Source organism: Poecile atricapillus, chromosome 2 (assembly GCF_030490865.1).
Source record: "Poecile atricapillus isolate bPoeAtr1 chromosome 2, bPoeAtr1.hap1, whole genome shotgun sequence".
Classification (NCBI taxonomy): Eukaryota; Metazoa; Chordata; class Aves; order Passeriformes; family Paridae; genus Poecile; species Poecile atricapillus.
Genome location: NC_081250.1, coordinates 6,086,228 through 6,099,304, shown reverse-complemented (window position 1 = coordinate 6,099,304; position 13,077 = coordinate 6,086,228). Strand labels below are relative to the sequence as shown.

The 13,077-nt window shown below is 40.4% G+C and overlaps 1 protein-coding gene across 2 annotated transcripts in view; it reads left to right on the top strand.

The window, feature by feature from the left end:
- XYLB (xylulokinase) overlaps positions 1-13,077 on the top strand; it is a 96,428-nt gene that overhangs the window by 77,378 nt on the left and 5,973 nt on the right. For both annotated transcript variants that reach the window (XM_058833119.1, XM_058833120.1), the window contains 3 exons: positions 4,786-4,844; positions 8,638-8,725; positions 10,933-11,027. In XM_058833119.1, coding sequence (XP_058689102.1) covers positions 4,786-4,844; positions 8,638-8,725; positions 10,933-11,027 — 242 coding nt within the window. The remainder of the gene's footprint in view (positions 1-4,785; positions 4,845-8,637; positions 8,726-10,932; positions 11,028-13,077) is intronic.

Genomic DNA, 13,077 nt, shown 5'->3' with positions numbered 1-13,077 from the left:
AGGGTTTAGAAAAGAGAAATATTTTACCATAGTGGGACTTAAATTTCAGTGTCTTTATATGAATAAAGAAAATTAGCATGAATTTTGGAAGAGTTAATAAGCAAGGAGGATGATTTTGGAATATTTGTTTGATAAATGGGACAAAATAACCATATATTTTTTTGTTCTGTTTTGTTTTGTTTTGTTTTTTCTTGAAAGGAAAGCTAGCAAATACTTTTTTTTTTTTAAATTACAGTGTTTGAAGTTAATCAGAGAAATAAAGGAGGGGGTTTTCTTGTTGCTTGCAAATTGTAAATTGCAGTTATTTGCAATCATGCTTATAACTGGCGTGGGTTCATGTGCATAATCAGCTGCTTTTTGAATACATGTTCTATTGTTCTGTTTTATTCATGGATTCATTTGTGATGAGAAAGATGTTATGAAGCTGTTTGGATGAATTCTTGGAATTATCTTTTAAGAGTTTTGAAAGTCAGCAAGTGCCTGGAGTTTGGGTACAAACGAGGACTGTGGGTAGCACTGAAAATTTAGATGAAAATGTTGAAGGGTTTTCAGCCTCAAAATGGAAAGTCAAATTCTAGTTTTTGACTTAGAGGTGCATGAACCAGCAAAATTCTGTAGTGACACAGTGACACAGACGCACGTTTCTGTCCAGTTGAAATACAGCAAGATCTAAAAGCCCTGAGGTCAGGAGTCATTCCACCAATTTCAGCATCTGGATCTGTCACGAGTCTTATCTGTCCTTTATCTTCCTGGTGGAACAGGAGGCTGAATTTCTACCTCCTGTCTCCTTGCACAAATGTGGCAGAAGACTTTTGGTGATAATTATTAGCATTATCCTTCTGACTGGTGTGAGTTTGCTGATATAATTATTTTTCTTAAAATCTACATTTATCATCATAGAATCATAGAATGCCCTCAGTTGGAAGGGACCCACAAGGATGATTGAGTCCAACTCTTGGCCCTGTACAGGACCAATCCCCAAGTGTCACACCATGTGACCAAGAGCATTATCCAAACACTTCTTGAACTCTGTCAGGTTTGATGCTGTGACACTGCCCTGGGGAGCCTGTTCAGTGCCCAACCACCCTCTGGGTGAAGAACCTTCCTCAAATACCCAACATAAACCTCCCCTGACACAACTTCAGGCCATTCCCTCCAGTCCTGTCACTGCTCACCACAGAGCAGAGATCAGTGCCTGCCCCTTCTCTGTGTTTGTAAACACATAGTGATACAAGACTGCAGTCTTTTTGGGACCACTGACAATGCTGATATATAATATATATATATACCTAAACAATATATAATAATATATAATGCTGACATATATAATTGTAATTTCCCTCTCTTCTCAGTGACAGATTTTTTTTCTTTTCTCTATGTACCTTTCCATGAAAGCAATGTTTTGGCTGAAAGCGAGAGACAGGAGCTGAACTTTAACATCACTCAGTTTTTGCTATATCTCTGTGGAAGGCACAATGAGTATTTTTGTGTGCACAGTAATGTGCACAGAGTGTGCTGCCTTCTCAGCATTAAGTGGGAGAGTGCCTTTTGTTCAGACTTCCCACATAAACAAACTTCTTTACTTGGGTCTTCCTCCCTCCTCCTGTCCATTGGGAACCATTATTTTAACTCTGTTTGGTTAGGTCAATCACCATGTTCCACAGAAGAGATCTCCAGAAGATGAGCATATGGCAGAACAACACTGTGCCATGTGCAGCTGCAAAAACTTTCTACATAGGGTTAAAATTCAGCATCAGCTCTCTAAAAAATAATTAGTTTTTCAGTAAGAAGGAAATAAACTGGTTGGTTAGGTACTATGCAGGGAGCTTTTAATTAAAAGATGTTTAAATCTGATTCTCTCAACTGTCAAAGAATTGAATTCTTGAATTATATTTGCTACAGTTGCTGTTGGGTTTTTTTTTAGTAACACTGTGAAGTTCTCTTTGTGCAGTGCTGTAGGGGATGGATGGTAGCTCCTGACAGATTCAAACACAGCTGGCTGAGAACACTGCTGGTGATGGATGAACAATGTCTCTGTTAATGCCTTTTATACATAAATGATGGGCTTGCTTTATTTATTTATAAGATGTATCCAATTACACATCTCAGAGCAAATGTCCACTGTTCAGTAAAGCACACAATATTGGCATTAAAAAGACAATCCCTGAAATCAGTGATCAATGTATTTTCCTCATTCTCTGGAGAGAGACTGAAATAAGAAGTAAACCTAAAATTCAGCAAATTCAAGTAGTTCTTTAGGGACCTAATCCTTGTCTGTAAGAAGTGACTGAAACTCAATGAGGGATGACGTTCTCTCTGCTCTGGCCACTTGCAGAGCAGCACATTCACCTGAGATTTTGCTTTTGCCTGGATGGACCAGCCCCACCTGCACAGCAGCTCAGAGTCTGTCATCCCACAGTGATGGCTAGAGCTCACTTGGCTATAACCTGCTGGGATGTGTTTCAGTGAAATGAGCCATCTTATTTACTCAAAGAGGAGGAGAATGAATGGTTTTGCCCTTCATGTAGCTTCAGCATAGGTTTTTGGGTGCTTTTGCTGTGTGTCTGTGTGTTTGTACTCATGAGTGGATCCCATTTAGAATGTAAGCTGTTTAACCAATGTTAGAAACTTCACAGTGTAAATCAAGTTAGTTTCTTTTATCAAGTAGATGCAGTCTGAAATAATTCTTAATATTTTACTACAAAAGACTTGGTCTGGATTAAGATGGTTGTGCAGATAGCAGCATGTTAAACAATTTTAGACTTGAGATCTGGTTTGTCCTCTTGGAAGACACCTAACCCAACTGATAGCGGGGTAAATGCTTACTTGTGTATGGTCTGTATTAAATAGCAAATGCACTGTAAATTCACCCCTATGATTCTAATAACTTACTGATATAGAAATGGCTTGAATTAACAGTGATGGCATGAATTTATAATGCAGCCAAACCCTGGAGGTTCTGACCTAGCAAGGAGTAAGTCTCCAATCCATTCCTGGATTCCAAATGCAAACATTTGGGAAGCTGTGGAGCAGAGTGCTGAGGCAGAGAGCTGGCATGGTGATGACAGTGGAGGAGGCAGCTGAGCTAAGATGTGTTTGCTGTTCTCACAGGGCTGGTTCCTGTTTGGCTTTGGCCCTTTTATGTTGCCCACTGTTCTTTCCTGGTGGTGGGTTCAGCCCTTTTCCAGAGGCACTGGAGAGAAAGCCTGACTTATTCTTTGGTTTGAACTGCTGAAAAGTGTAGCCAGTGTGTTTGTTTCTTATCCTGCCTTGCTGTCTGTCTCTGAAATGTGGTGTTTTTATGTTGGATGTGGTAGTTCTGCAAGAATTTATATTTGCAACAAGGTTTAGCAAGACAGAATTGTGACTACCCTGCAAATAATTTAGAGTTTGGTTTGGTTTCTAGGAACAGAGGCTTACTAGTTATTTTTCAGTGGTTTCTGTGCTATTATGTTGTTGTGATAATCTTGGCAGGAATCTGTCACTCTGTGTTGGTATAATTGAAACTTGTTTTCCCTGAGGAATCACTCTGCTGTTTGTTTTATTTGTTTACTGACATTGACAGAGATCCTAATGGCTTTTAAAACCCAATTTGTGCATCACTGAATATCCTCCAAAGAAGAAAATAAAATTAAATTTATCAGTAAAATAGGGTCTCCCATGCAATTCTTTGTCTGGGTCTTAGGCTACACCTGAGCACCCAGATGGGGGTCTGGAAATGGTGTGGTGAGCTGCATCTTCTGATTATTTCTAATTCTGTTTTTGGGGCTTTTGTCATTAAGATACTTGAAAGTATAAATTACAATAAGTTATTTAGGGCATCAGTGTAAGTTGCCCAACTTCGCCTTGTGAGAAATAAATTATCTTTAGCTTTTATTAAAAAGGAAGTTAAGATAACAAAACAATACCCACTGTGAAATTTCCCTTTTGGGAGGGTATATGATGGTATCACTTATTATTGTCATAAATCAGGTTAATTAAGTGTTTAGTTTTTTTAAAATGTATGCTATCAAAATGTTTATGCATTTATTTTGTTTTAAGCCTTTGAAGAACTTCAGTGAGACCATTTGGACTATTTATGTTTGTTATGACTTGCTGAATTGTGATTATGGATAGATGTGTGGCTTGTTGCATGCACACAAATAAAGGGTGAGGCAGACATTCAGGAATGTGGAAGACAGGATGGGTTTCTGTAAGCCTAAAGAACACAGGATACGTTGTTGAACTCCCCCAAAGCTGTGGGTTTGCACTGGATGAAGATTCAGATATATTTTTCACTTTAGTGCAGTGATTTAGGCCATCTCTAATTGCCTTTTGACACACTTCCTTGTCATTCAAGCACATAGGGATTGCCCAGGTTTCAGTGAACTCTGACTGTGAACGTCATGAGGAGATAAGTTTGGAAAATACTGCTGATTTTAAAGGTTATCTGTCAGTTTGTATATATACAGCTATGAGCCAAACCAATCTGACCTCAAACCAGAGCTGTAATATAATAACACTGCCTTTCTTACTCTGTATCTCCTTTGCAAATCTCCCTGACATTGATAGCACTACAATAATAATAGATCTGCAATATTTATGTTGCCTCTTCTGAGGAAGTGTTCTAATGTGCCTCGGAAAAGTGGGTAATTAGTGTTATCTCCTTTTTTACAGAAGGTAAATTAAAGGTACAGAGAGAGATCCCTGACTCCCACCTCCTTCTTCTCACTGTGCTTGGTTCAGTAGCATAAATCTCGACCATATTCACTGTCAGTCTGATTTGTACTTTTTATTGCATTGCAGTGCCTAAAACAAGGATTTTGGCTACTGGTGGTGCATCCCACAATGAAAAGATCTTACAGGTAAGTAGGAAATTAAATCCTGAACTGAATTTGCAATTACATTTCCATTTTTATTTTGCTGTACTGAATCCAAAATCACTGCAGCTGCCCAGGAAGGTATGGATATGGAATTGTGAATCTGCTGCAGGTCTTTGGGGCTCTTCAGGTTTAGTGTGAAAACCTTTGCCTAGTGCTAATTTTACATTGAACTTAGAGGTTTTTTCACACTTGACTGGTTTTATGAATGTGTATCTGAAGCACTGGTGATTTCCAGGTCTCATCACTTAAATCAATCAGCAAAGAAATCACAAAGAAACTTCTTATATAATACCTGAGATTTTTTTTTTTTTTTGTCATTCAGGTCATAGTTGAATCATTGGTTTCTTTAAACTGAAGGGGAATCATGCTGGTGTTAAACACTGAAAAAACCCAACAACAAACAAACAAATGAACAAACAACCACCTCCATACAAACATCAACCCCCTGCCTTTGTGTTATTTATTAGCATTGTTATATTTGCTGGGAGGAGGTTACACTTCTGTAGGGTCGTTCCTTTCTCTTCCCAGCCTCCTCTTTTGCTGCTGCTGGATCTGGGTAAGATCCTTCATCCATCTTGTGGAGAACAGAGAACCGTGTGCTCTCTGTTTCTGCCCACTGAGACTTGGCAAAGCCTCACTCACAAATGGCGAGAGGCCTCTCACCTGGCTTTCGACAGCGCGGAGCGAGACATCTGGATTGGGATTCATCCCGCCCAAATCCAGTCAGCTGTGATGTGATGTCTGCTCACGATCTGTCAGCCCTGTAATAGTCAGGGGGGATCCCGTCTGTTGCAGTGCAGAGGAAAACGGATGGTGTTTTAACTTAACAAATGTAAATGTCTCCCTCTGGGTGATCTGAGGAGCTTTCTGGGCTCCAAGGGCTGCCTTGACAAGCTCCCCTTTAACCACAGCCTCCAACACTGACCTGGAGGTAGACATGTACACCAGAAGTCCTAATCTTGGGCCAGGTCTTGTCACTGGCAATAGTGAGCACAAGGTGAAATGTTTTCTGGGGATTCCAATCCCTTCCCGTCAGCTCCAGAGAGTCGAGGCCAGCCTCAGCTGCACACCATTCTCTTTGACAATTGCAGTCAATTCTCTGCTCCACAAAACCTGAGCTGGATTAAATGGAGGTCGAAGAGCAAAAAAGCAAAAAGCTGTTTTCTCCTAAGGCATCTAAAGCACGTGTGTCTGTAACTGCTGGTTGTACAACTGATTGGGGAGCAGCAAATTTGGCATGTTTTGCCTGCAGATGTCACTTCTCTTCACCTGCTTTGGTTACTTTGCCTAAGAATGTGACACTGGAAAATTAACTGATTGGCTAATTGCTTAAAACATTGGTTCTTACAGGAGTAATTCTGCTAAGGGTACATCAGGAAAGATTGTATTCACAGATGAGTTTGTTTTTAAAGTTGTATTTCCAGTTAGGGTGCCAGGAGGATCTCCTTGCTGTTGAATGAAGGCAGAGAAACAAATGTTCTTAAAATGTGTAATTTGGTAACATACACAGCTGAAAAACCATGGGATTGGGAGAGTGGGGGCTGGGTGCTTGCTCTTCACGTATAACAATTCAGCTGGTTTTAAAACTCATTAGAAGTGCCTTAAAATAATATGATCAATACAGTGTCATTCACTTAATTCAATCACTGGTTAATTGGATCTTTCTTTTTAATTTAATCAAAACCTCAGAAACCATATCAGTTGCATAAAGAATAACAGCTTCCACCCTTATCATGGTCAATTTTGGATAATTTGTTCCAGGGCTACAAAAGACTATCATTCAATTAATCAACATTCAGGAACTCCTATATTTTACACCACAAAGGAGACAACTTAGTAAAATCTGTTAAAAAAAAATTTAGTAGGGCAGCTTTCTCCACAGTTCCAGGAAGCTTTTTATAACATATGTGCTGCTTGATTAATGACCACATGGAACACAGTGAATTATCTTCAGCAGTAGAGCCTTTAACAGTTTCTTTTTAAATTATTTGTGAGAGACAACACAGCTCCAAATGACTTACCAAATATATGAATTTTGAATAATTTTTATTTTATCATTGTGGTAAAAATAATGTTATTTGTTAAATTGTTAAAACGTTATTTGTAGTATTATAGCTCTTCTTAGCAATCAGTATAGAGCTGCATCGTATGAGGCTCTTCAGAGATGAAAAAAAAATAAAAAATTGTTGTCCAAAAGATTGTACAATTTAAACTTAAGACAAGAAATACTTACTAGAGATGAGGTGAAGATGCAGATGGGGAATGTGTTGAAACAAAGTGGTAGCATTGGCTGGCAGGATGGGCAGTGGGACTAGAGCTCCGTGACCTTATAACTTCCAGAGGACTTTTTAATAGATAACCATGATTAATTTTTCATTTGTTCTCTAGAATTGAAGCTCATGTGTTGCTCAGTGCTTGCTTGCAAATGAAATTAGCCAATCCTGACTTCTCTGTCTTACCAGAAGACAGAGTTTTAAGTGTAAAGTTCAGGCTTCCATTGAGTTCTAGTCAGCAAACAGCCACTTTCATTTACATTGTGAAAATCAGTGATTTTCAAAGGTTTTGATTTGAAGATTCTCCATAAAACTTCAGAGAAAGAAAAATCCTTTAGAAATTTCATGTATAATATATTTCTATACTTAGTCATCTTTTATGAAGCCCTGGGGTCCATCTACAGCAGGGTTATAAATTCCAGGATCAGGGTTGCCTTGCACTAATCCAAATGGTTTGGAATGCTGGACAATCTGGCTATATTTTAAACTCAATTGAATGGATTTAAGTCAGGTAAGACACTTTTCCCTTTGGCAAAAGTAATAAAACCAGCACAGATTATATCTCAATTGTTTCCTGCTTCTTGCCTTGCTCAGCCTGAGGGGCACCTGCAGTCCTAGAAGTGATGAAACCAAAATGGAAAGCATTTGTTGACCATGTTTTTGGAAAGGAGTTATTGAACCTCCTATGTCCCTATCCAAATATGTCTTAATTTTTCCCCTTCTGTATTGTTTTTCTAAACCTAAACTGTGGGGAAGAGCACATGTACTAAGTGCATGTGAGGTGTTGATGGTGTTGATTTCAATACAGAATGATGCGTGGTTGAATAACTTTAGTACCTGTTGGATACCATAATAAATTCTTTGCCTGTAAAATTTTATTTGTATTACTCAAGCCAAGTATCTCAATATTTCTTCATAGCTAAGGTTGCCTTAAAAAAAGGAGAACTGGTAAATTTAGAGACTATGTAATCAGCTTCTGTACCACTCTCCCTGCTGATCCTAATAGGATGGGAATGGTGGAGACGAAGAAGAAAGGCTTAGCAGATCTTCATATTGCTGGAGGTTTATTTTCATCCAAGCTGAGAATTGGGGAGCTGTGACTGGTTCTTCTCTCTTTCCTTCCCACTTGAATCAGCCTTAACATGATGGAAGAAAACAGGCTCCAGTTGTGGGTTCCTGAGCAGGTCTCCTTGCCCTGACATCAGCATGGGCTGATTGTGTGAGCTTTTGAGGGATGACACTTGAACCGGGGCTCCTCTGAACTGTAACCAAGAGGTCTGGAGAGCAATGGGACTTTATTTCCTGGCTAGAGTTACATCTGTAGCTCAGAATTACCAATACCCTGTTGTGTGACAAGTTCAGGCCTCATTGTTGCCTGCAGTGCTTCTTTCCACAGGTTCCTGAGTGCTTGGCTGGGGCCTGGGACAGCTGCCTGTTTTCCTGAGCAGTGATGAAGGATTTCTTTGCCCTTTGTGTTTCATGGATGCTTTGATGCTCCTCAGGTCCTGTCTGATGTGTTCAATGCGCCCGTGTTCACCATTGACACGGCCAACTCTGCTTGTCTGGGAAGTGCTTACAGAGCAATCCACGGTAAGGCTGCCAGGAGACACTTGGGAGCAGTCAGGGAATTTAATTTCACTTGGTTAATACTTGGGATTAACGTTACAGGGCATGAGCGGGGAATAAAGCTGTGCACATCTGACTGGAAGGTCGTGCAGGTCAAAGAGGGATTTTTGCTCTTAGTACACTTGGATTAGGCTAGATAATATAATTTACATTGTAATTCCAAGCCTGGTGGCTGCTTCTCAACCAAGGGATGGGTGTGGGAAGTGTTGGTACTGTCTGGGGAAGGTCTAAACTCTTCACATGTTGAGTTGCTACATCCATGGAAGAATACAGCCAGCTGAAGGTGATGGAGCAGCCTGTCGCCCCAGTTTGTGGACTGGACTGTAAACTGGGCTGATGAAATGGCCAAACCAAACAAAATGTTGATCCCAGCAATGAAGATCAAAGAGAGAAGGGACAAGAAGATTTATAATACTTCTGTCCAGTATTAAACCTATATTTATCTTCCAGCTTTTAAACATCAAGTTGAAAGATATGCAAGGTTTCCTGGGCTCCATGCACTTTCTCTTATAAGAGTATGAATCTTGGGATACTCTTAGGCTGACCAGTCATCTTGCTTGCTGTACTACATCACTCACTGTAATATAACAGTCCAAGCCCCAAGATTTACATGTTACTTAACTTATATCTATTAATGCATGTGGGTTTGTGTTGAGGGTCAGCTGTCAGCTATTTAAGACTTGAATCCCAACCATGAATTTTTATCCATGTATTTTAAAATAGTTTCTAATATAGTACAACTAAACAATTCAAGGAGGGTGGAAGTCCTTGTTTAGGTCAACTTTAGTTAGCCTCAGGTTTTTTTTTGATTTGCATCTTTAGGATTTGGGCTTTAAGACATGGGTAACTTTTCTACAAGTTCATGTAAGACCATGGGATTGCAACAAGCATGGAAAAGACAGCATCACCCATCAGAAGAAATCAGCCAAGTTTTAATTTTAGAAGCAAATTCTGCTGTCACATTATAGCATCTAAAGACTACATGATCTCTTGCATGTGAAAACAGCACAGAAAATTGCACAACCAAAACCTGGTGTGTTTAATGCACACAGCACGCTCTCTTTAACTCCAGAAAAGGCAAAAGGGTTCTGTCAGGCCAAATAGGCTTTTGCAGGACAGTGGAAACACTTGGGTTATCTGTATATTTGAAGCCACAATGGGACCACTTTTGCACCTCGTGGGTCGAGTTTCCAAACTGTTTTTCTTTATACTCAAACTTTGCCTTCTGCTTCAGAAGCCTCCCAGCACCTAATCCTGCAGGCAAATTCCTTGTCCTTGAATGCATGTGAAATGTGGAGCCATCATCAATGGCATGTGAAATGTGGAGCCATGTGGATATTTTGTGTGTGTGGGAGATGGGTATTCCCTCTGCCAGTTTGGCACATGAGGTGTGGAGGCTTGGCTGACAGAGCGTTTGAGCGAGGATTTCGGAAGCCGTGCCGATGGAGGGACTCCTCGGCTCACGTCCTCTGCCAGCCAAGCCCCAGGGGGTTTGCTGTGTGTGTTCCTAAATGGCATTTTTGATTGATGCTTTCAGCTGCCTCACTCTTGGCCAGGCAAAGGAATTGAGGAAGAGTGAGGACTTGCTAATATAAATGAAATACTGATAGAAAGGGCTCTTTAATAATGTTACAGTGTGCACCTGGGGTGTTTCACAGTTAGCCTGGGGTTCTTAGCAGGTGTGCAGGGAGCTCCTGAAATGCTGTGATTTGCTCACAAAGCAAAATGCTGTTGTAGCAGAACTCCTCTATTTTTCTGCTTCCTTACATATAAATATATAAATAATTTGTAGAATATTTTCTTGTGTTTTAATTTCTCTTCATTTTTATGTTTAGTCACATTTTGTCCTTGAATCCTTCACTTCCTCATATTTTCAGTGCTGTTTACTGTATTGTTGTAACCATAAATAATTACTGATATTGTTGAGTAGCATTTCTGCTCCTTACCTGTTCCCCAGGGTATGAATTGAGTGATTGGCAAAAACTCAATCACAGAGTCCCCACTCCCCAGGCTAGCTCATAGGAATGTAAGATCTTCTGCCATTTATCCTTCAATCCTGAATGCTGACCTGACCAGGGAAGATCAATATAATGTATTAATTTGCCAGGGAGTCGAGGCACATCCCTCATGGTGTTTCTTTGCATTGATCAGGATTGTGATTCTCATTGCAGGACTTGTAGCTGAGAGGAATGTGTCCTTGGCTGATGTTGTGAAATTAGCACCGGAGCCCAGGTTGGCTGTTACACCCACCCCAGGGGCTGAGGAGGTGAGCAAGTTTGGGAATACCATTTTTCTTTTCATTTCCTGTCTGCTTCAAAATGTAGTGGTTTGCTAATTCTTCTGGTAAAATGGATTGATTTAGGAAACACTTGCTTACACAGCTCTTATTCCTTGTTGTAAAGACAGATTTGATTTTGAGAGATTTTTGGTATTGTAATGGCCCAATAACCTGATCCCACCATCCAGGTCTGTGAGAATGAATTTTCCAAACAAGATGTGATGAGAGAGAAAAATGTCTTCATTAAGGGACAGAAAAAGTTATAAAATAGGTTGAATATGGATACAGGCCAGTCAGGTTGTAACTAATAATATCGACAAAATAATCTGGACTTGTTTGCAGCAAGCAGCATGGACAAGTGTGGTGACTGTGCTTTCTATCTTCTTGGAAAACATCTCCAAAAATCCTTCTTGTCTGTAAGGAGTGGTCAGCAATTGTATATAATTGTATATAATCAAGTGGTAGCTCCCACTTGGAAATGATGCCAGCTGGGAGGAATCAGCAGGCACAGATCTTTGGTTCTGTGCCCCTCCTGTGAATTCTGGCACGTCTGAAGGTGAGGCTTGTGCTTTATAGCCCACGTAGACAAAGCAGAAGAGATAGTCATTGTTGGTAACTATGTGATTCCAGCCCTTGTAAAACCAAGGAAGGAATCATTGTCTCAGGCTCTCCAGTGCAATCCTGCACGTCTCACTCTCAGCCAAAGGCTTTAGTTTACAACAGCTTTTGAAATATAATGCGCGGTAATAAATAAACAATACAATATAGCAAGGTTCCTGCAGAGCACATGTTTAAATAACAAAGGTGAATCTCACCAAGGTCTTCAGCTGAGCAAAAACTTCTTTTACATCAGCACAGCCTCACACACTCCACCATTTATGAGATTTGGAAGTGGCCTAACTACAGGCAACAAGGTTTTAAAGCTTTTATTTAAACTGGGAAATTAATGATCTGCCAAAACTACTAACTCCCAGCTACATGTGTAGAGGAGCACCAGATATCATCATGAGCAATAACAGAAATGATCATGCTGCATTGTGCCTGCCAGCGTATTATTTAATTATTAACTGAGATGGAGGAGCTCAGTAATCGAATAGAAGTCCCCTTCAGAAATATTAAGACATTGAATAATTTAAACTTGATTGATCTGATCTCATTTACTCAACCTTCCCCCCTCATTTTAAAAGATAAAATAATTAACAACAGTGGCCTGTGCCACGTGTGTTGCAGCTGAAGCTCTCTGCAGGGAACACACCACAGGAGCAGCTCCCTGGTGTCTGATTCAACCTCACGTCTCTGCCCTGTCCCCCCCAAAATGCTGTGTGCTGAAAATCTGCCAGCCTGGCTGGGGTGGAGGTGGGAAGTGCTCAGAGACCTGATTTTGACCCCCTGGTGCTGCTTCAGCTATAAAACTCAAGGGCAGAGAATACAGCTGTCACTCACAGGGGCCTTGCAAGCACCTTGTACCCCTGCAGGGGCCAAGCAAACCTGACTGGAGAGATCACTGGGGAATTCAGAACCTCTTTCTCTTTTGCTCTCTGCATAAAACGGCCTGGAAGCTAAAAGAGTTAATTATCTCTTCCTCAATTCTCCTTCTCCTTTCCTTTTCCACATGGTTAGAGCTGGCTCTCCTTGCACATCTTTTTTATTGCTTTTAAATGATTGTACAGTAGTGAATTGTTGCCCCGGTAGATAGGAATGAATGACAGGGAGGCAGTGGCCAAACAGCATGGGAAGGAATAACCATTCCTGCTCTTTAGCTTAGCTTTCCAGCTTCATTCCATTAAAATCAGCTTCTTGCAATTACATATTCCACACCATTTCTTTTTTCTTCCTGCTTCATAATTTTGCAGTTGATGGTGGATTCCCTGGCTAGTTTCATGGCTGTGAAACTGCAGAAAGCCAGAGGGCCTGTCAGTAATACAGTGTGTTAGCATGAACAGTGCAGTAAAAATTCATAATGCAATGAGTCAGTTTGATTCTGTTTTATACAGAGCTGCATCTCCCTGTCCATCCAATTTCATTCTGTTGAGGTTAG